Genomic DNA, 20152 nt, shown 5'->3' on the forward strand with positions numbered 1-20152 from the left:
TTATCAATTCTCATGCCGTAACACATTTTTGTCAGGGAGTTATTTGATACTCTGGCAGTGTATGATGCCTGATATGCAGGCTCTTATAAAATTTAGAGTGGTATACATTTACTCAAAATAAACTGACTAAATTGTGGAACCTACTTTCATAAACTTACTGTCTGAGGATCAGTTTGGTTGAACAATTCTAACCTCTAATTCAGGGACACATGTTTGTTGAAACAACACCATCAGATATATTACATTTTTAACCAAGGTTTTAAATGGGTGTATTGGGTATGGTATTGTTGACCACAATACAACCCTGTATCACCCTTATATTGGCCTGTTTCAGGCTGTTACGGGCCGATACAGCTGTATCATTCCTGGGTAATACAAGAACTGGTTTCAGATGATACTTTAAACCTCGTTTTTAACTGTCCAATAAATGTCCACCAACCTGATAGCAAGATAATCAAATAAGTGTAATTTTTAGTCCATGGCACATCTAAAATGGGAATCATATTTGGACAGTTTAATTTAAATTTCTTGAGTGCCATAAATTCAATATCTAAGTAATTTCTAAGTGCACGCATATCATCCATCAAAATCTGCAGAGCATTGAAGTTTCTCTTATGGTTACAATCACATGGTCAGCATTCGGTCATATACAATGTCGTTCCATATTAGCCATCGTATTGCATCCATTGACAATTTTTTTAAAAGGAAAAGGTGTATTTTCTTTGAGTAAAAGGAAACAAAGTCATGTTTACATATTTCAAGCACATTACCAGCTTATTAGGGCTACAATTCGTATGTACATTGGGGTAATAGACTCACCTAACAACACAAACTCATGCTACATGCATGACAACTACTGAGCAGTACACTCCTACTGCATAGCTGCAAAAACCGGCTCCGCTTCCACCTTTAAAGTCACCAAAAATCTCAAAGCCATTACTCTTGGATTAGTTGGATATGTAAGGTTAATATAATTCTTAATCAGCCATTAATGTGCATTCTTCGGAGTCATTACCTTGAAAGTTGCACCACATATCTCTTCATCATCTGCAGGAACGGCGGTGACCTTGTTCTTCGGATTCTCATAGCATTTCAGTTCTCCAAGGGCTGACAGGAAGAAGCATCCTGCAATTACAACATCAAAAGGAAACTGAGTGGTCCATGATAGTTTCCAAGATAATAAGTTTTGAACTTTGGGCATTGTTGTTATCATGATCATGTTGTTCCACTGGCAACCATCCATAGTAGCATATGTGGAGTAAGAAGGTGATAAATCATGTGTAAGTGATGTAAAGTGGGTCGCAGAAACTTTCATGGCAAAGATGGACCAGAGAAGGTCCGATTGGAGGCGGAAATGATCCAGACCGTCAGAACCTTAAAACAGTCGTTTCTCGCAAACCAGGATGAGTTTTTGGACATGTCATATATTATTTTGGGGGTAGGAGAAGCTACTTTAGCCAGCCAACCCTGATATGCTGGGTTGCCCACGCTGGATTTGCGAAATTCCATCAGATCAACAGTCAGAAGTCCCTTTTATTTTCGTTTTTACTATAAATAGTAAGTTTTAGTTCGCGTATAACTTTTGATCCTTTGAGTTGGAGTCATGGCCAACATGAAAAAGGCTTAGAAAAGTTAGGAGAACAATGTGGTTAGGCTAAATTGGACACTAACTATTTTTGGCTGAAAACCATGAAGTCCAGTAGGAATGGTGACCGTCTATAAATAGTAAGTTTACTATTTATAGTAAGTCACGTTTTTAGGGAGTTGTCCAAAACTCCATACTAGGTTTGAGCGCATTATTTAAAGGATTGTAATTTCATTTTTTATCATCAATCAATTTATTTCAAATTTATTAGAAATTATTTATATTTTTATCCCTCGTGGATTTGAGGAAGCTCAGTGAGGAGTCCAGAGAGCTCCATGGATTTTGGAGTAGTTATTCCCTGAGGAAGATGGTGATCGACCTCATTACGTCCCTCCCTGTGTCAGTAAGGCAGCCCATTTACATGCCAGCATGGCACATGGGTGAGAGATCCAATCCATTAATCGTGTACCTTGGACCCTTCAGATGTGCTTACTGAAAATTTTTTGGAATCGGTCCTGTGGTCAACAATTTTAGAACTAGGCTGATTGCTTATAAATAATCAGCCAAGTTTTAGCTCAGCGTTCAATTTTTTCATAGATTGTGACACACCTAGTGAGTGAACATGCCTGATTTGGGTTACACATGTAGGACATGCATACGTGATCATCGTTCGGAGTATCATCCAAAACCAATACGTATTGCCTGGTACATGTCGCCTGATACATTGCGGTTTCGGTGCCCAACGACACGAGTAGTTGTACCAAAACTTTCCGATTCACCTATTGTAAGCTCATATATCAGGGAAATAAGTTTTTAGAAATATGGTTCAATTACCACGATTTCTTGGTAATTTTGCAAAGAATGAAGGCTTGTTTACTTGAGAATGATTGGTAAAATAGGATTAGTACAGCTGACTCCAAATAACTCAGATAAGGTTAAGATAATGATGGTGTTGACAGCAATGTACTGTTTCAATTCCCAAAATAGGAAATGAGTGTAAACAAATCAATAAGGGATTTTCCTATGATTGATTTTGGTGGTGATGAAATAAAATGGACTCTTTGGTGATGGACTCCTATGATTGATTTCAGACAAGGAAATTCGGTGGTCGACTGTTTGGTGATTCACGCATTTTCTTCTTCCACGAGTTGTAGCTTTTCTTATCTCCAGAATCTTCCTCGTGATTCATGTTTGGCTACTTTTATTTTTAATTTTTTCTCTTTTTTTGAAAGATAACACTATCAGGGATTGAAACCTGTATCACTCACACACACTACACTGTCTCTACCAGCTCATCTAACAAGTGGGAGACATGTTTAGCTTCTTTTTTTTCCTGATAGATTATATATCCTCATGTTCTGGTTTGATGACGTTGAGTGACAGTTCTGGTCTAGTCCCCTCCAGTTGTATTCCTTTTGATTCACTTAATAAAATTATAGGTGGTGATCACTGAACTTGTGATAAATAAATTGCCATGATAAAGACGACATGACAATGACGATGATGGTTACCTTGAGGAAAAGGAGCAAGTGATTTGCCACATGCTCCTTTAAGTAATTCCGCGTCATCTGCAAATGCGACCAATCCATCTGCAGTGATCCCCCAGAAAAGAGGTACCTTTCCATGCTGATCCTGTAACACAACAAATATTTCTTGTTCCCTTAAAAGGAAAAAACAAAAAAAAAAAAAAAAAAAAAATGAAAGTTTTTTTTTTTTTTTTGAAATATAGCGTCTTATACTTTTCTGCATTTCCATATAACTCCCTCCCTTTGATGAATGCTAACCACAAGTAAGGGTGCATTCAGCATTCACCAAGATACCTGGATGACCTTTGGTGGACCAATCAACACATGCTTTTGGTTTCTTTCACCTAGGGACATCAACGAGCCTGACCTGGGGTTTTTTAGGCCTAGATTCATGGTTTAAGACTCCGAGGAGTCTGATACAACTTGTCCGAGTTGACTCACACTTTGTAGTACCTAATCCAGTTCGATACCACAACCTGAGGAACATTAATTTATATCAGTAGTAGAGGGTACTAATTTAATACCCAAAAAAGGGAGGTTGTGTAAAAAAGTGAGGGATAAGTACATCAATCAATAGCCCTCAAAAAGATGGATAATTTATAAAAGATTTGGAAAAAGAAAAGGGTTTTGATCTAATGATGTTGATTAGGGATAGTGTCAACCTCAGTGAGCCCCAAACCCTGATGTAACATGGAAATCCATGCTGTCCATCAACTGCACCCTAAAATTTGTCAAGGACAATCTCATGCTTGGCCAGGATTGAGAGAAATTGGGACAAAAAGTTCGATCTAGGGTCTGGCATGCACTATAGCTTCCAACAGCCATACTTTTGTGACTGGTTATTCATTTCATGCATATGATATGTAGTTCGAAAGCTATCGGCGGCGAACTCTATATCATGACCAATGCCAAAGGCTTGCCCCCAAATGTTTTGAAAAGTTCAATCATTTTAGTAGTCAAGTATGAGTTTCAAAGTCAAAACTTACTATTTTTATCCTAGAGATGTTGTTGAGAAGTGCGGAGTGTTGGACACTTTAAGTGAGGTGTCCAAACATTTTTCTGTACAAAGATTTCGTTTCACCTTCCTCGATTTTTTTGTCAAGCCAAAGATCTCTCACTCTTAGCCCTTGATCTTCCTCCATTCTCTTGTGCTTGAAGATTACTTGGAAGGACACACACACACACACACACACACACACACACTCTCTCTCTCTCTCTCTCTCTCTCTAGATTCCAGTTCATTTTCCATTATAGGATCCACAAGCAATAAAAAAATGCTTCCCTTGTTGTCTGTTTTGTTCATTTGCTCTTTTGTTTCAGTTCTAATATTTTAACAAAACAAGTAATGTTCATAAGAACTATTGTATCCTTGATTTATGATGTTTTGTTGATTAGTTATTTGTTACTTTGAACTACAAGCAATTTTTTCTATTGAAACTATGTTATTATTATTATTTTTTTCCAATTTCACTCATCTTTAATGTTTTCATTGTTTATTTAATTTTATTTATTTACTTAAATCATTATTTATTTGTGTACAGAAAAGTCCTCGTGCTTAGATTCTTAAAGTTGGTCGTGCCGGACACTTACGACAAGTTGGCACTTGGCACCCATGCCTCATGTCTAGGTAACACTGTTGGGATCAGTTAAAAGTCTTTGTTTTAAGCCGAGAGTTTGGACAGGATTAACGCCTTTACTATTTTGAGAAAGTTTACTATTTTGAAAAGTGATGAATTTAGGGCTTAAGGCCTTATATAAGCTATATCAATTACTTTGTAAAGAAACTTTATTCATTATTCTCAATAATATTCTCGGCTAGAGATTTTTTATTTTTTATTTTTTAAAAAAACTTTGTGGATTCAAGGATTAGAGGAACAAGAGGTGATCTCTTCCTCCCCCTTCCACCATGCACCCCATACACCAAAAAAATCAGCTCGTTCCACAACTCTGGTGGGCTACACCACAGGAAAAGGTGGAGAGCCGATGCTCACTTTGGTAGTTTTTGGTCACATGGGAAGACAATGTGCATAGGTGTTTTAGATGCCATGACGGTCAAAATGTCTCTCTGGACAATTCATTAATTTTGGGTTTCATTTCATGAGCCATCTAGATTAAGGAGAGTTCAGATGTGAGTCATGCATAGTTCTGAAAGACCCATAAAGCCTGGAAGCTGATTTTTGATAGCTCGAAGACCCATAAAGCCGCATGAGCTTGGATTATCCCAATCGTACCAAACGGAAACAAGCAAGAATTCACATTCCAGTTAGAATTCAAATGCACCAACAATCAGGCCGAGTACGAGGCTATGATAATTGGTCTAGAATTACTGATGGAACTAGGCGCGCGAAACGTGACAATAGTGGGAGATTCGCAATTGGTGATAAATCAGATGGCGGGACTATTCAAGTGCACAAACCCGACACTGTTACCATTCTACGCCTTGGCATCCCAAATGATGGACAATTTTAATGAGGTAGAATTAATGCACATAACTCGAGATTACAACATGGACGCCAATGAAATGGCACAGATGGCTGCAGGACTGGACATCTTGAAAGGATCGGCCAAAAGGACAGTCATGGTGCAAAGGAGATCCTTACCCTCAGTCTTTGAGAGGGGAATAATTATGGAACTATGCCAGGTCGAGATAGAATAGGATGACTGGAGAGCTTCGCTTATGGGTTATCTTTAAAGCCCGCAGATTAAGGCTAATAGAGATATAAGAAGATTGGTCGTCAATTATGTCATGATTGACAATGAGTTGTACCGAAAAGGGGTTGATAGCATGCTAGTAAGGTGCTTAGCTAAAAAAGAAGCCACGATGGCTATGGGTGAGGTCCATGAAGGGTTGTGTGGAGCTCATTAGGTCAGGAAGAAAATGAGGGTTATGCTCAGGTGTTATGGATAATTCTGGCCAACAATGATGGCCGATTGTATTTAATATGCCAAAAAAGGGTACAAGGCATGACAGAAAAACGGACCGACACAGCACGTGCCCGCAGCCAAGATTCATCTAATTATCAAGCCATGACCTTTTTGAGGATGGGCGATCGATTTGATACGACAAATTCATCCACCCTCATCGTGCATGGATTCTTTCATCATTGTAGCTACTGATTATTTCACTAAATGGGTGGAAGCGAGGCCCATGAAAGGAATTAGCCACAAGGAGATTATCAATTTCATCGAAACTCATATCATTTATAGGTTTGGAATTCCCAAATCAATCACTATGGATCAAGGAGAGGCATTTTCCAGAAAAAGAAGTCCAAGGCAATAGCTGACAGATACAAAATCAAACTCCTACACTCAACGCCATATTATGCACAAGCAAATGGTCAGGTCAAAGCTAGTAACAAAGTGATAAAGAATATATTGAGGAATATGATCAAAAGGAATTCCCATGAATGGCATACAAAATTGTTTGAGGCGTTTTGGGCATACAAGAATTCACCCTGCACCAATATTGGAATGAGTCCATTTGCGTTAACTTATGGACATAATGCAGTTGTACTCGAGGAAGTCATTGTACCATCGTTAAGGGTCGCACACCAAGCTAAGTTGACCCCTCCCGAGTTCACGGAGGCCATAATGGTTGAGTTCGAAAGGTTAGACGAGACCCGCATGAGAGCCTTAGACTCTATCGTTGCCAACATGGACAAAGTCGCTCAGGCATATAAAAAAAGAGTGAAAGGGAAGTCCTTCGGCAAGAAATGATCGCCTACTTGGGATGGGCCCTACATTGTCACCCAAGTTCTTTAGGGTGGAGCCTATGTCTTGCGCGACAAGGATGGAAAAGTTGTAAGAACTCCAATTAACGGCTGATTTTTGAAAACTTACTACTCTTCTTTATGGGAGGTAGTGCAAGGTCGGGTCAAGTAACAAAAAGTGGTAACCAAGAAATGTCCTGCCACTAATCATGGAAAGAAAAACGACTTTATTGATGCAGGAAGGAATTTAGGCCATTAGCCATACAAAAAAAGAAAAGAAAAAAAAAATGTGATAAGAAAAGATAAGGGCTTCAAGCAGCTTAGGTATAGGCTATTTTGATCTCTTCGAACTCCTTGAGCGCGGATGTTCTAGCCTCATCGGATTGCTTCTTCTGACTCCTCCAAACTTGCTGCCCAACTGCAATGCAGTCGAGGAAAGCCAGTACTTCATTGATGTTGTGATCGATTGCAGTGACCTCGCTTTCAGCTTCCTTCTTCCGGGCAACGCTCTCTTGCGATTGAGCCTGGTAAAGGTCAATATGAGATTCTACAAAGGCCATGAGCTCTCGAGAGTTAGGGTGATCCCTCCTAGGATAAAGACATTTAGTCTCATTAAGATCATTGGCCAGTTCTTGGAGTTGGACTTGGAACGTTCATAGCACTGCCTTGTTGAACTTAAGTTGACGGTTCCAATGTAGGCGATGGTTCTATGCCGTGTCATAGTGGGGTGAAGAGGGTTTTGGACTCCGCATGAATAGCAACATGCTCACTCATCAGGTCAGTGTACTTTTGGACCTCTAAACCTGCCTTGAAGTAAATGTCCCCAAGACGTTGAACTTGGTCAGAACCTCTAAAAGTTCCTTCAAAGGTGGGTCAGTGTTTGAAGCCTCTGTAGCATCTCTGACAAAAGGATAGACATTATGGAGGAGAGCATATTAAGAAAAATACTCGATCCCCGCAACGAGAATCTCCTTAAAAAAGATTAGAGATTGAGCGTAGAAGATGGAGGAAGACATGGGGTTGAGTTTGTAGATAGTTTGGAGGTAAAGGAACGAGTAGGGAGGTGTAGGATGCAGATCAAGAAAGAATGATGCTTTTAAAAGCATCATTGGAGCCATTAAATGACCACATTTGATAAGCGTGGCTGTTGGAATTAAGGTTTGCAGCGCTGAATCGTATTCATAGGAAGTTAGAATGCACAACTGCCCATAGTAAATGTCAACTCCTTGAAAAATGGCGCGCACGTCTCCCCTTTTTCATGTGCCCCATCAGCCAGGTAGTTATGACAAAAGAAAGAAGAAACTACTAAGTGTTGATGGTGGCCGAGTTCGGAATGTGGTACTACATCGGTCGATTTTATTAAGTCTAGAATCGTCAACAGACCAATCAACGATAACATTCCTCTGCATGGAACCGGCCGATAAGGTAAATTTCGATAAACGCAATGATTTTGGTCTTTTTTTCACATTTATTTGATGGTGCATATAGTTGAAAGATTCTCATTGACTAAGTATCCTAGATTAAATGCGGGTGATCATAACGATAATTCCATTATTTGGCATCTGTTCTGAAATGCCAAAAGTTGACATCGCAACAGTAACAATATTCTTCTATGTGGGAACGATACGACCAAATAAGTAGTAATACATGTGTGATGCGCAGAATGATAAAAAGCAATTTTTTTGACGGAAAGAAGGGCCACAAGCTGAGTTACACCACCAGAAAAGAAGAAGAAGAAGAAGAAGAAGAAGAAGAAGAAGAGAGGAACGGCCACTGGCCTAGAAGAGCTGATTAGGCATATGGTGCCTTTATTTCCCCAAACTCTTAAACAATGCGTAGTTTATCGGCCTTTAGAGTATCCTTTTGCCCCTCTCACTGAGACTCCTCATCCATGAAGATGTTCAGGAAGTACAAGTGTTGATCGACACGACTGCCGATTGAGGAAACTCTACCTTCCGCCTCTCTCTTGCCAGCAAGGCTCATGCGCGACCAAGCCTGGTAGTCAGCAATCTGCGAGTCCAAGAAGGAAAGAAGATCATCTAGGATGGCAGGATCCTTTGCGGTATAAGCGCAATCCTTCTACTTGATGTATCCATAAGCTCAGTGCGTTGAGCATGAAGGACTCACAGCAGGGTCTTGTTGAATTGTTAGACCCTATTCTAGCGAAGAAGGTCATTCCACGTTATCCTATAAGCATCACCCATGAGGTCAGACTCTTCCTGTGCAGAAGCTTGTTGTCTCAGATATTCAAAAAACCTCCGCAACTCGAATTCGAGTTAGAAGTATCTATCTCCAAGGTAGTAGAGTTTCCTCAGTACCTTCAGAATTTCTCCAAGAGGCGTGTCAGTATCGGAAGCATTAGAGGCATCACTGATGAAGAGAGCAGTGTCAAACAAAATGGAACACTGGCCATAATCAACAAGGCCAAGATCAAGAATCTCTTTAAGGTAGGCCTTAGCCTGACTGAGGAAAGAAGAAGAGGGTTAGTTGGAAGCCATATTCGTAAATCAAAGATAAGATGCTCTTGGGAAATATGTGGGTGTTCAGTGAGTTGCAATATGGGGTCGAGTGCTATTTATATAGGCGATTATGCCCTCCCCTACGTTCAATGCATTGTAGGCAGTTATGGCATGCAATGATGCCTCGTATTCTTGGGAAGTAAAAATGTGTAGCCGTCATGGAAGTTACTTCGGCTAAAGCAATGCACGACTCTTCATTTTTCGCATGCCACATCATCAAGTCAGTTATGGATGGTAAAAGTAAAAGAGAATACTAAGTAAACGACAGCTGAGGAAACAAAACAAAGGTGGCTCAGAGACCAATTTCATTAATTGTTGAATGTATAGGAGGAAAGTTAGAATTCAAAAGAAGAAAATCTAGAAATCGCATCCTTCACTTTTTCCTGTCTATCTTTCTTCCTGGACAATACAACTTGATGCCTCAAAACCATCCACATAACCTGGCCAATCGCTTTCGTTCGTGCTTTGGCAAATTCGGCCAGGTCCCTAATCACCCTCTTCCTTTGATCACGCTCTGCTTTGTTCTCTTTCAAACACCTCTTCAACACCTCTAGTTGTGCTTCCAGAGTGACAATCTACATGCTCATATCCTCTAACTCGGCATTAGATTTCTTCAACTCATTATATTCGCCCGAGAGTGTTAGTGCATTGATTTGTGCATCTTGTTGTCAATCATGTAAGTCTAGGTGTCATGTAGTTGGTTGAGCCCTTGGAAGCTGAATACCGAAGACACAAGAGGACATGAATATCAAGGAGTAAAGAATAGGTAAATGTGATGCCTTAGTGACCCTAACCCTTAACCCAAAATAACCCCTTCAACCTCTAGCTGATCCTTAGCCTTATAGGTAAGCCTTGTTGATAATCCCTTAGCCTTAAAGCTTAATTGGAATATGATAAGGCTATAAGAGGTGCTAAGCTGTTGTGAAATCGTTTGCTCAAAACAACAGACTTACGAGTGGTGCTTGATCTCATCGAGCAGACCTCTAGGGGTCTTCGATGACATTGAAGATCCCCTCAATGGTATCGAGTAGGTAACTCAGATCTATCCAGCAGACTGATAATTTATCTAAGCTACTCGATGGTATCGAGGACCCATCGAAGGGTCTCCTTGATGCCATCAAAGACCACTTGATGGCATCGGGTAGTAATGCGTAAACTGTCTAGCAACATTTTAGCTGTAAATTCTATTTTCTTGATACCATTGAAAGCATGCTCGATGCCATCGATAGAGTCGTTATATGCCCTTCTTTTTATCGTTGGAGCTCGAACTCCTTATATATAGGGAATTTGGTTCTTGGGCATTTTGATAGGTTTTCGGTGCGATAAAAGCTTAGGTGATTCCATGATCATATCACTCATCTCAAGCGTCTAAACCGATTAGATCTAAGTTATCTTCCTTGTGATTTACCACTTAAAAGAGAATTCCATCCTCAATGATGAAGATGAACTTGATTTCCACCTTGTTCTAAAAATTATACTTGAAATAATAGTTAAATCCTTGTTTAAACCCTCTAGAACACTCATCTAGGTGAATCCCCTAGGCATTACAACTTCTCATTAGTTGTAAGAGATTATATCAAACCTCCCATCACCTTGGTCACCTCAAAGGAGCATTAATGCAAGGTGTTTTATTTTGGAGCTGAAGCCTTAGCAAAGCATCGACATCATGATCGGAGGAGCAAAGTAGAGCTGATTGAAGCACAGGAGAGCATCGATCAAGTAACCAGAGACGACACTACAAAAGAGGCTCAGCTCAACAAGTTGTCACTTTTAAGAGTCCGTATACTCTCTTTTCTTGTGTAGGATTAAGGGTAAGATTTTTGACCCATACTCGATAGGTTCTTGTGTAGGACCTAGGCTCTTGTGCAGGGTCGAATTCACTGGGCATAGGTGTATACATGTTAGTCTCTGTGGGAGCCTTTAGCGGGATTAAACGTAGGTCCTTAGACTAGGATAGAGGTTGTTGGTTAGCCGATAGAAAACCAACTCAAGTCTCTTGCGGGAGCCTCTAGTGGGAGTGTACGTTAGTGAGTTCTTGTGTAGGACCAACGTTCGTGGCAACCCTATAGAAAACCATGCAGAGTCTCTTGAGAGGGCTAGTTCTTGTGTAGGATGTAAATGTTAGAGGTGAACTTGATTTAAAACCTCCGATAGTGAAATCCAGTATACTCACTGGTTGATTGCGTTCACCGAGAGTGGAGTAAAGAAATCGAACCACTATACATGCTTGTGTTTGAGATTGTCTTTGAGTACTTGTTTCATTATGCTTATGTGATGAATGTTTAATTATATGTAATCATGATTAGATGAATGTTAGGAGTTGGTAGGTAGCACATCCCACACACACAAGTACACTATCATTTATATACTAGTTGCTTATTACCACATCCTTTGTAGAATATGTGATTGACCCACTAATGGCTTGGAAGCCTTAATGTTAAATTGCTTTACTTAGTTTAAGTTAAGTAATTGTTTTTATTTGGCTAAAATTTTTATTGGTCCTAATCACCCCCCCTCTAGGACATAGCCATCATTCCTAAGCTCTGCCAAGCTTCTGTGCATAGCCCGTGGGCCCACCACATGCAATTTCAATTGATATCAGAGCAAGCAACTTTTGAAGGGCTTAACTACGCTTATTTTGACGGGTCTAACTACACTTATTGGAAGGATAGGATGAGGGTCTTTCTAAAATCTATTGACCCTATGGTTCGGGCAATTGACAAACAAGAATAGATGATGCTCATGGAACAATTCATGGTTGATGGTAAAACCATTAGCACCCCCAACGATAAATCCAAATGGAGTGTCGATGAGAAAGCGCAGTATACCTATGATGCTAAAGCTTTTAATGCTATTTATTGTGAGGTTTTCCCCGATAAATTTAAACGTTTATGTACATGTGAAACAGGAAAGGAAGCATGTGACGTAGTGGAAGTCTCCCATGAGGGAATTAGTATAGTAAAGAGATCGAAGCTTCAGATCTTAATGAGCCATTTTGAAAATATTAAAATAAAATAGTTTGAAACTTTCATGGAATTCTACTATAGACTGAATGATATTTACAATTCCATGTGGGGTTTGGGAGAGAGGATTTCAGAAGGGCGTATATGTAGGAAAATACTTAGATCTCTACCGAATGAGTTTACTCCCAAGATAACCTCGATAGAAGAGTGTAGGAACATAAATGAGATGACAATAGAGGAACTCTTAGGTTCCCTACAAACATATAAACTACACTTTAAGATCCCCTTTGGAGCAAAGAAACATGCCATCCTCAAAACATCTCATAGGTACTCACATAGGCTTAAGACAGTCAAATTTGATAGTGATAGTGATAATGAGGATGATGATGAGCATTTTGAAAGAAAATTCAAGAAATTCTTCGAATTGAGTCAAGGGAAGAGTTATGACAAGAGGGATAAGATGGTTGATAAGTGTGGAGGAAAATTTGTTAAACCACCTAAGCTAGTCCAATGTTACAACTGTGAGGGTTATGGGCATCTTCCCCCGATTGCTCTAGCAAAGTAAGATCCAAAGGCAAGGCTACGACGGCAACATGTGATGATACAGAGGAGTTCGAATATGCTTTAGAGCTCCAGTGTTGAAAACCTTAGTCACTTACATCTCGTAATGGCCTACACCACGGTATCCCTCCCTAGAAACTTGTGAGACTACAAGGTAAGGGTAGCCGAGCGATGTCACGTCATCCATAAAGTAAGGGTGACCAAGCGGAATGTGGTTGATTCGATAAAGAAGCTTGGGGTAGTTACAGGACAAATGGCAGGCTTAAGGGGGCTCCAGAAGATTAGTCATGCTGAAATGGTTATAGCAACCGTCAGAATGTGTGAAGCATCCAGATGATCAGTATAAGGCTATAAATAATAAAGGAATTCAACAGAAGAAGACGTTTCATACCAACCAAACCAAATCAAATTTATCTTTCAATTATCTTATGCTCCTTAACATTATTAGTCATTTACATTCCTTAGTGTAATCAACATTATCAGCCATTTACATTCCTTAGTGTAATCCGTAACAATAACCAAGTAGCTGTTAACTTTAGCTATAATTTGAGTTTATACTCACACACACACACTGGATTTAGTTCGAGTATCAAGCAAAGTTCTCCGTTCATAAATGTACTCTGCAGTTGTTCTCTATAGCTGACTGTAAGAATTTCCTTTTTTATTTTATTTTTATTGGAAAAGTCCTTTTGTACAAAAGGTAGAGGTGTAACCCATTTTCAGAGGACAACCCCACCCTCTGATAATCACTTGATCATCTTAAGCAACACTATGCAAGTGGCTGAATAGGCGACCGAACTTATTCAATCTCGGTCATATACGGTTGATTTCCGACGTATCTGCCTATCTTGGCACTTGGGGTCATAGCTGTTCGACTTGAATTGAGTTGTACAGTCAATTCTGGCACACCCGCACAAATCACTTGACCAAAATTGAAACTGAAAAAAAAAGGGGACAACTGGGTGAAGTATCTGATGTTTTGGCAAAGGATCTAAGAATCATTTCCAACCTAGTGGAAAGCTTAGATGCCGTGCATGAGCTCCATATTTGCATGTGTGCCCATGTATGGATGTGCATGGATTTGCATGGATCTACACACATGTGGAATGGACGCGGATTGTGTCCTACCCCCGCCCATCTCTAGCCATGAATGGGCACATCTATGTCGGGCCCACTATGATGTATCTGTTTATCCATGTTGTCCATCCTTTTCTCCGATCAGGTTAAAGTGGGTCCCAAAAATGAGGCCAATCCAACGATCAAGTGGACCACACCAAATAATAAGCTTGGGCTGCATTAAATGTACAAAGCATTAAATGAAAGTTGCAAAAAATGCAAGAGTCATCTATGGTGTGGTCCACTTGATCATTGGATCTGCCTCATTTTTGGAGGCCCATCTTAAAATGATTAGAGAAAAGGGATGGACGACGTGGATAAATAGATACATCACAGTGGCCCCCACATAGATGTGCCTGTTCATGGCTAAAGACAGACGGGGTCAGAAGCAATCCGTGTGGAATTTGCAACATGGTAGGGGTTCCATCTCTGAATGGCTTGGAGGGGGATTGCCACCAGCCCTAAGCTTTGTGGGCCCACCATGATGTATGTGTTATGTCCACTCCATCCATCCATTTCACCGGTTAATTTTGAGACATGAGTCCCAAACACGAGGTAGATTCAAAGCTTAAGTAGACAACACGACACGAAACAATGGGGATTGAATGCTCACCATTCAAGACTTCCCACGTGCCACGGAAGCTTTAGATCAATCTGATATTTTTATTTACCTTTTGTCTAGGTCGGAGTTAGCTTATGAACAGGTTGGATGGCATATAAACATCAAGATGGGCTCCAAAAAAAAAAAATCACTGGTGGACATCTTTATCCCACTGTTTCCCCTGGTTAGGTTTCGTCTGTATCTACCTAACATGGATTGATCCCTATAAAGGTTTCAACAGTAGGCATGCTGTTTCCTTCGATGTGGTCCACTTAAGCCTTGGATTTGACTCATTTTTGTGCTCATGTCTTGAAATAATAAGGAAAAATGGATGGACGTGTTGTGTTGTACTTATTTCTGGTTATTATGAGAAAGCCAATAGGAGGGTGACATGTGGCATTGCATGAAGTATAAGAAGTAGATAAAAAGATCTTCAAACATTTAGAGTGCTTCTTATGGGATTACAACTAGCGTAAATCTAGTTCTACATGTCAGTAGATGGTCGATGGAGTGTTGTGGTCGATATACAAAAAACGCAATTGAGTTGTTTAAGATATAAAAGGCGACCAAGGACAACAAAGCTTTGACCAACAAAAATGAAACGAGCAGCCGAGAGGTGTTTAGAAATAGAACAGATAGATGGAAATGTATCAAGAAAGACAGAAGGATTTGGAAGACTACATGGCAATGGTTCAACTCGAAAGCAATGCGGCCAATGTGTGGCCGATGAATGATTAACAACCAAGCAGAGCTTGGACGAGCGGAAGAGGAACAATCATAAAAGAATGATCTAGATAAGAAAATGATCTAGAACGACTTTTCGACTATCATAACTGTTGCGGTCATGGTAGAAGGATATGCAAGAATAAGCTGCAACAAAACTCTATAAATAAAAGAGGAAATCAATAGAACCAATCTCAAATATCTCAAAAACAACCAACAACGATCAATCAAATCAATCAATTTATCTTTTATCTTAGCTTATCCTAGAAGTAGTGGTAATTCTTAGTTATAATCTTTAGTTGTAATCCAAATATACGCTCATACGCTAGATTTGTTCTCTATCCAATATCAAGCAGTTCTTTTAAGAGACACATTCTTGCAATTGCTCCTAGCAACGTAGTGTGGGTTTTTCCTTTTGTTTGATTTGTATCATTATTCTAAAAATCCTTTCTTATGGAAGGCAAAAAATAACCCATATTCGGAGGAAGAACCCACCTTCCAATTATCATCAGATCATCGTTATGAACTTTTGCAAGTGGTTGAGTAAGCGACCGGTCTTCTCAGAATTTGATCATACACGTTTATGTTTATATTGAACAAACGCATCTACTGATTTTGACACTTGGGTCAAAGTTGATCGGTTTGGTCAAGCCACAAGATTAATTCTAGCACGCTCGCGCACTGCAAAACAAACCAAGCGACCAACACGACGGTGCGGATAATCCCGTGTATCACGGTGGGCCGTTCAGAGCCCAGCCTAAGGCTGGTAGTACCGGATCTACTTCCCCGGAATTCACGGAAACGGATTGGCTACTCCCCCTGCCACCAGCACGGTGGCTGCTGTTCGGTGCTATATGAGCCCCACTATGATGTATGTGTTTCATCTATTCCGTTCATTCATTTTACATATTATTTTAGGGCTTAATCTCAAAAATGAGCGGGATCTAAATCCCAGGTGAACCACACCACAGAAAAACAATAGTGATGGGATATCCACCATTAAAATCTTCCTACCCATTAAAATCCTCCTAAGGCCCACTGTACTGTTTATTTGACATCGAATCTGTTGATTAGGTCATACGGACCCAGATGACAGGTAGAAACAAAGATCAGCTTGATCCAAAACTTTTATGGCCCCCAAAAAGTTTTTAATGGTCCACGTTCATTCAACACTGTTTCCTGTAATGTGGTGCACTTGAGATTGGGATATAGCTCATTTTTGGTTTCATACCATAAAATGATATAGATAAATAGATGGACGGCATGGATGAAACACATACATCATGGTGGAGCCCACATAGCACCGATCACCAGACAATGGCTGGTGGTAGGGGGAGTAGCCAATCCGTTTCCGGAATTCACGGCCAAATGGTCAGCATTCCATTTTAAAAGTCACAGCAACGGACGCGGATTAGCTAGTGACCGGTTGAGCAGCGAGACTCTACTGAAGTGACGTCACCAAGTTCTGTGGGCCCGCCATGATGCATATGCTGCATCCACACCGTCCATCCATTTGGAGAGATTATTTTAAAGAATGAGCCAAAGAAGGAGACAGATGAAAATCTAGAGTGGACCCCACCACAGAAAACAGTGGGAGAGTAACGCCCACCCTTGGAACCTTCCTAAGGTCCACCATGATGTTTATTTGAGATCCTACCTGTTCATAAGTTGACGCAGACATGAAAGAGATGAAATAATGGAAAACACAAATATCAGCTTGATCGATGACTTTCGTGGCCCTTCGAAGTTTTTAATGGTGGGCATCAGTCTCCCCACTGTTTTCTGTGGTGGGGTCCAGTAGAGCATTGGATCCGACTCGTTCTTTAGCTCATGTCCTAAAATGATCTCTCCAAATGGATGGACGGTGTGGATACAAAACATACATCATAGTGGGGCCCACAGAACTTGGTGACGTCACTTCAGTTGCGAGTCTCGCTACTCAACCTGTTAGTAGCTAATCCCGCAGGCTACTTAAACGCACCGTTCCACGTGGCAGCTTTAAGTGGTCGTGACTTTCAAGGTGCGTTCGCCACGATGCGGGGGAAAGAAAACAAAGAAATCAGTTTCAAAAGCTCCGCACCATCGAGTATACTCGTCTCACGATAGTCGACAAGGCGCACATGCGGGACATCTCACCCTTTCATCAGACATTCCCAACCCCACAAGTCTCTAAAATGATGAGCGGATGCAGATCTCATACACGTGTTGCACGGTCCAAGTGCACACGAGCGATAGAAAGGGATGAGAGAGAAGGAAAGGACGACTTACAGTAGCCACGAAGAGAGTGGAAGTGGAGTTATCGAAAACGACAAAGGCGAAATTCCCGACGAGATGGCCCACTACGCGGTTTGGAGGGTAGGGTGCCCTATCACGAAGTGCTTTGTACGCCTCTATCACCAGCACCACCTCATTCACGCTCTTTGACAGTCCATACTGCTGCCTCAGGCTCCCTAGGTTCTCCAGCATCCCTTCAAACAGGCAGAATATCTCGTCCTTCACCGCAAATGATCTGCACCGTTCACCATCCCAATTTACCAAAATACCCCTATGTATTAGATGCTAATATAATCTCCCAAAAAAAAAAAAAAAGGGTACTTTGCCTGCGACCCACCGTGATGCTTTGTGTGAAATCCATCCGTCCATCCGTTTTGCCAGATCATGTTCTGGAGTGGACCCAAAATCGAGGCAGACCCAAAACTCAAGTGGGATGAACAACAGGGGAAAGTGGGTACGGAAATACAACCGTTGAAACCTGCCTGGGGAACACTGTGATGTTTATATGCCATCCATATCCTTTGTAAGGTCATTCCTACTGGGATGAGATGAAAACCAAACAATTTTAGACTGATTCAAAACTTATGTGGCCCACTAATGTTTCAACGGTGGACGTTCAATCCTTACTGTTTCCTGTCGTGCGCCCACTTGAGTTTTGGATCTGCTTCAGTTTTGGGCTCATATCCTTAACATGATCTCGGAAACTAGATGGACGGCGTGGAACAAACATCATGGTGGGCCCCACTTAGCTTTCTGTCGCAGGCAATCTGCATCTTAGTTTTCTCCCAAAATAAAGTACGACTCTGGAATCTGGTTTGTTAGTTGGACAAATGAGTGCCCGCCAGCCATCCTCGGGCGGCTGAGTAATAACATGGCGTGGGCTGCTGTCTGGCAGAGTAAGTTACGCCGTACACATTCGCTAGATAGACGTAGCTCTTACATCAATCCGAACCGTACAAAATATGAGATTCATCATAGATGTTGCATAGGCAAGAAATCACCATGATCGGCCGACCGCGATTTCTGGGATTTCGGAACATGAGAAGCTTATTATTTTATTCAGCCGTCCATTTCACGTAACGAATTCGATGGTTACTGCTCGGAAATCATTACGTGGACGGTCCAGATTTTTCCACGTCGAAAGAAGATGCGTGCGTACGTCACACTCTAACCTGCCAGAATATTATACTGTATTCCGGCAGATTAAGATGGATCGTACGCGCGTATATTATAGATGGTTTTTTTTTTTTTTTTTTTCCTCTGGATGGTATGTATGGTGGATATCAAAAGGATGGTCATATGAAATTGGTCCACTGTCTGAATTCAAGAGCCCAAATCGGACAGTTGAAATCTTCTTATCAGTGTGACCATGGGCCAGGCGCAATCAACAACGGACACAATGATTTGAACGGTGTGGATCGAAGTGCAGAAGCGTCTATATACGGAAGATTAATTGCACGCGTACGATCCACCATGCACTGGAATCTATACCTGGGTTGGAGGGGGGACTCGTGATGGTGGGTGTAGGCCAGATGGCCATGATCACCCATCCGTACGGACACGGCGGAGGGGCTGTTCTCCAGGAAACGGTCGACTAATGCCGTTGCTGTCATCTTCGGAGACGGCGTCCGGCTGCCGGCGGCCACCAGCTCGTCCGGCGGCGTTACGATCGCGCTGCTGAAAACCCCCAGCATCTCTGTGTGTGTGTGTGTGTCTCTCTCTCTCAGTAAAAGGAGACGAGAGGTTTCGGGAAGACAGCTACTTCAATTTTATAGGGAATAGCAGTGGTAAAATGGACATTTTCCTTCGAATTTTAGCACGAGAAATTTGCGACTGTGGACCCCACCTTTTATCCAATGGTTTTTTTGAAACAATACAAACTTAGACCTCCACGTACGGACGCCGAAAATGAGGCCGAAAATACCCCTCTTTTGTTTTCCCTCCCCTTTCCACCGCTGCTTCCGTTGCTTTCGCCCCTTTCCACTGCTGGTTTCACTGCTGCTTTCATTACCGGTTTCTTAATAGCATTAGAGTGCATCCTTCTTCTTGCACATCAACAATCACACCATCTTCCGAAAATGGTGGGTCCAGTGAAGAAAGCACGCACCATAGGTATATTTTAAACTCTGTTGGCCCACATTGAATGTATGTAGTATATCCACACTGTCCATCCGTTTATCTATCTAATTTAAGGAGTTGATCCCCAAATTGAAACATATGAAAAGATCAAAGTGGATCATACCATGGGAAACAGTGTGGATAATGATTTCCACCATTCAAACCACAGTAGGCCCAACAGTGATGTTTATTTGTTATCAAACCTGTTCATAAGATCATACAAACATGGATTAATAGAAAATACAATTATAAGCTTGATCCAAAACTTTCATGGCCCCTAAGAAATGATCAACAATAGAAGTTCAATTCAAAATTATCATGTGGTGTGGTCCATTTGAACATTGGATATGTTTAGATTTTTGGGGTCAAGCCATGAAATTATTGGTTAAGTTTGCCCCGCTGATTTTCTAGTTTGCCCTTCTCAATTTCATATTTGCACCGCTGATTTTCTAGTTT

The 20152-nt window shown here is 41.0% G+C and overlaps 1 protein-coding gene across 1 annotated transcript; it reads right to left on the reverse strand.

Annotated features, from left to right (window-relative positions):
* Positions 1-579: 579 nt before the first annotated feature.
* Positions 580-19331, reverse strand: LOC131231111 (stem-specific protein TSJT1). Its single transcript, XM_058227203.1, has 5 exons — positions 19070-19331; positions 17573-17813; positions 3097-3217; positions 1016-1125; positions 580-907 (listed from the first exon to the last, which is right to left on the reverse strand). The coding sequence occupies exons 1-5, from the start codon at positions 19270-19272 to the stop codon at positions 872-874; spliced, it is 711 nt and encodes a 236-aa protein (XP_058083186.1). The 5' UTR covers positions 19273-19331; the 3' UTR covers positions 580-871.
* Between the last annotated feature and the right edge of the window lie 821 nt (positions 19332-20152).

Source organism: Magnolia sinica, chromosome 17, assembly GCF_029962835.1.
Source record: "Magnolia sinica isolate HGM2019 chromosome 17, MsV1, whole genome shotgun sequence".
Taxonomy (NCBI): Eukaryota; Viridiplantae; Streptophyta; class Magnoliopsida; order Magnoliales; family Magnoliaceae; genus Magnolia; species Magnolia sinica.

What these genes read in the sequence shown, in the direction of transcription:
- LOC131231111 (XM_058227203.1), bottom strand. Translation starts at nt 19,272, where the DNA reads ATGCTGGGGGTTTTCAGCAGCGCGATCGTAACGCCGCCGGACGAGCTG. An exon ending in ACTTGCTCCTTTTCCTCAAG is followed by an intron (nt 1,126 to 3,096) that starts GTAACCATCATC and finishes TTGTAATTGCAG; the next exon opens with GATGCTTCTTCCTGTCAGCC. An exon ending in TATGTGGTGCAACTTTCAAG is followed by an intron (nt 908 to 1,015) that starts GTAATGACTCCG and finishes GTGACTTTAAAG; the next exon opens with GTGGAAGCGGAGCCGGTTTT.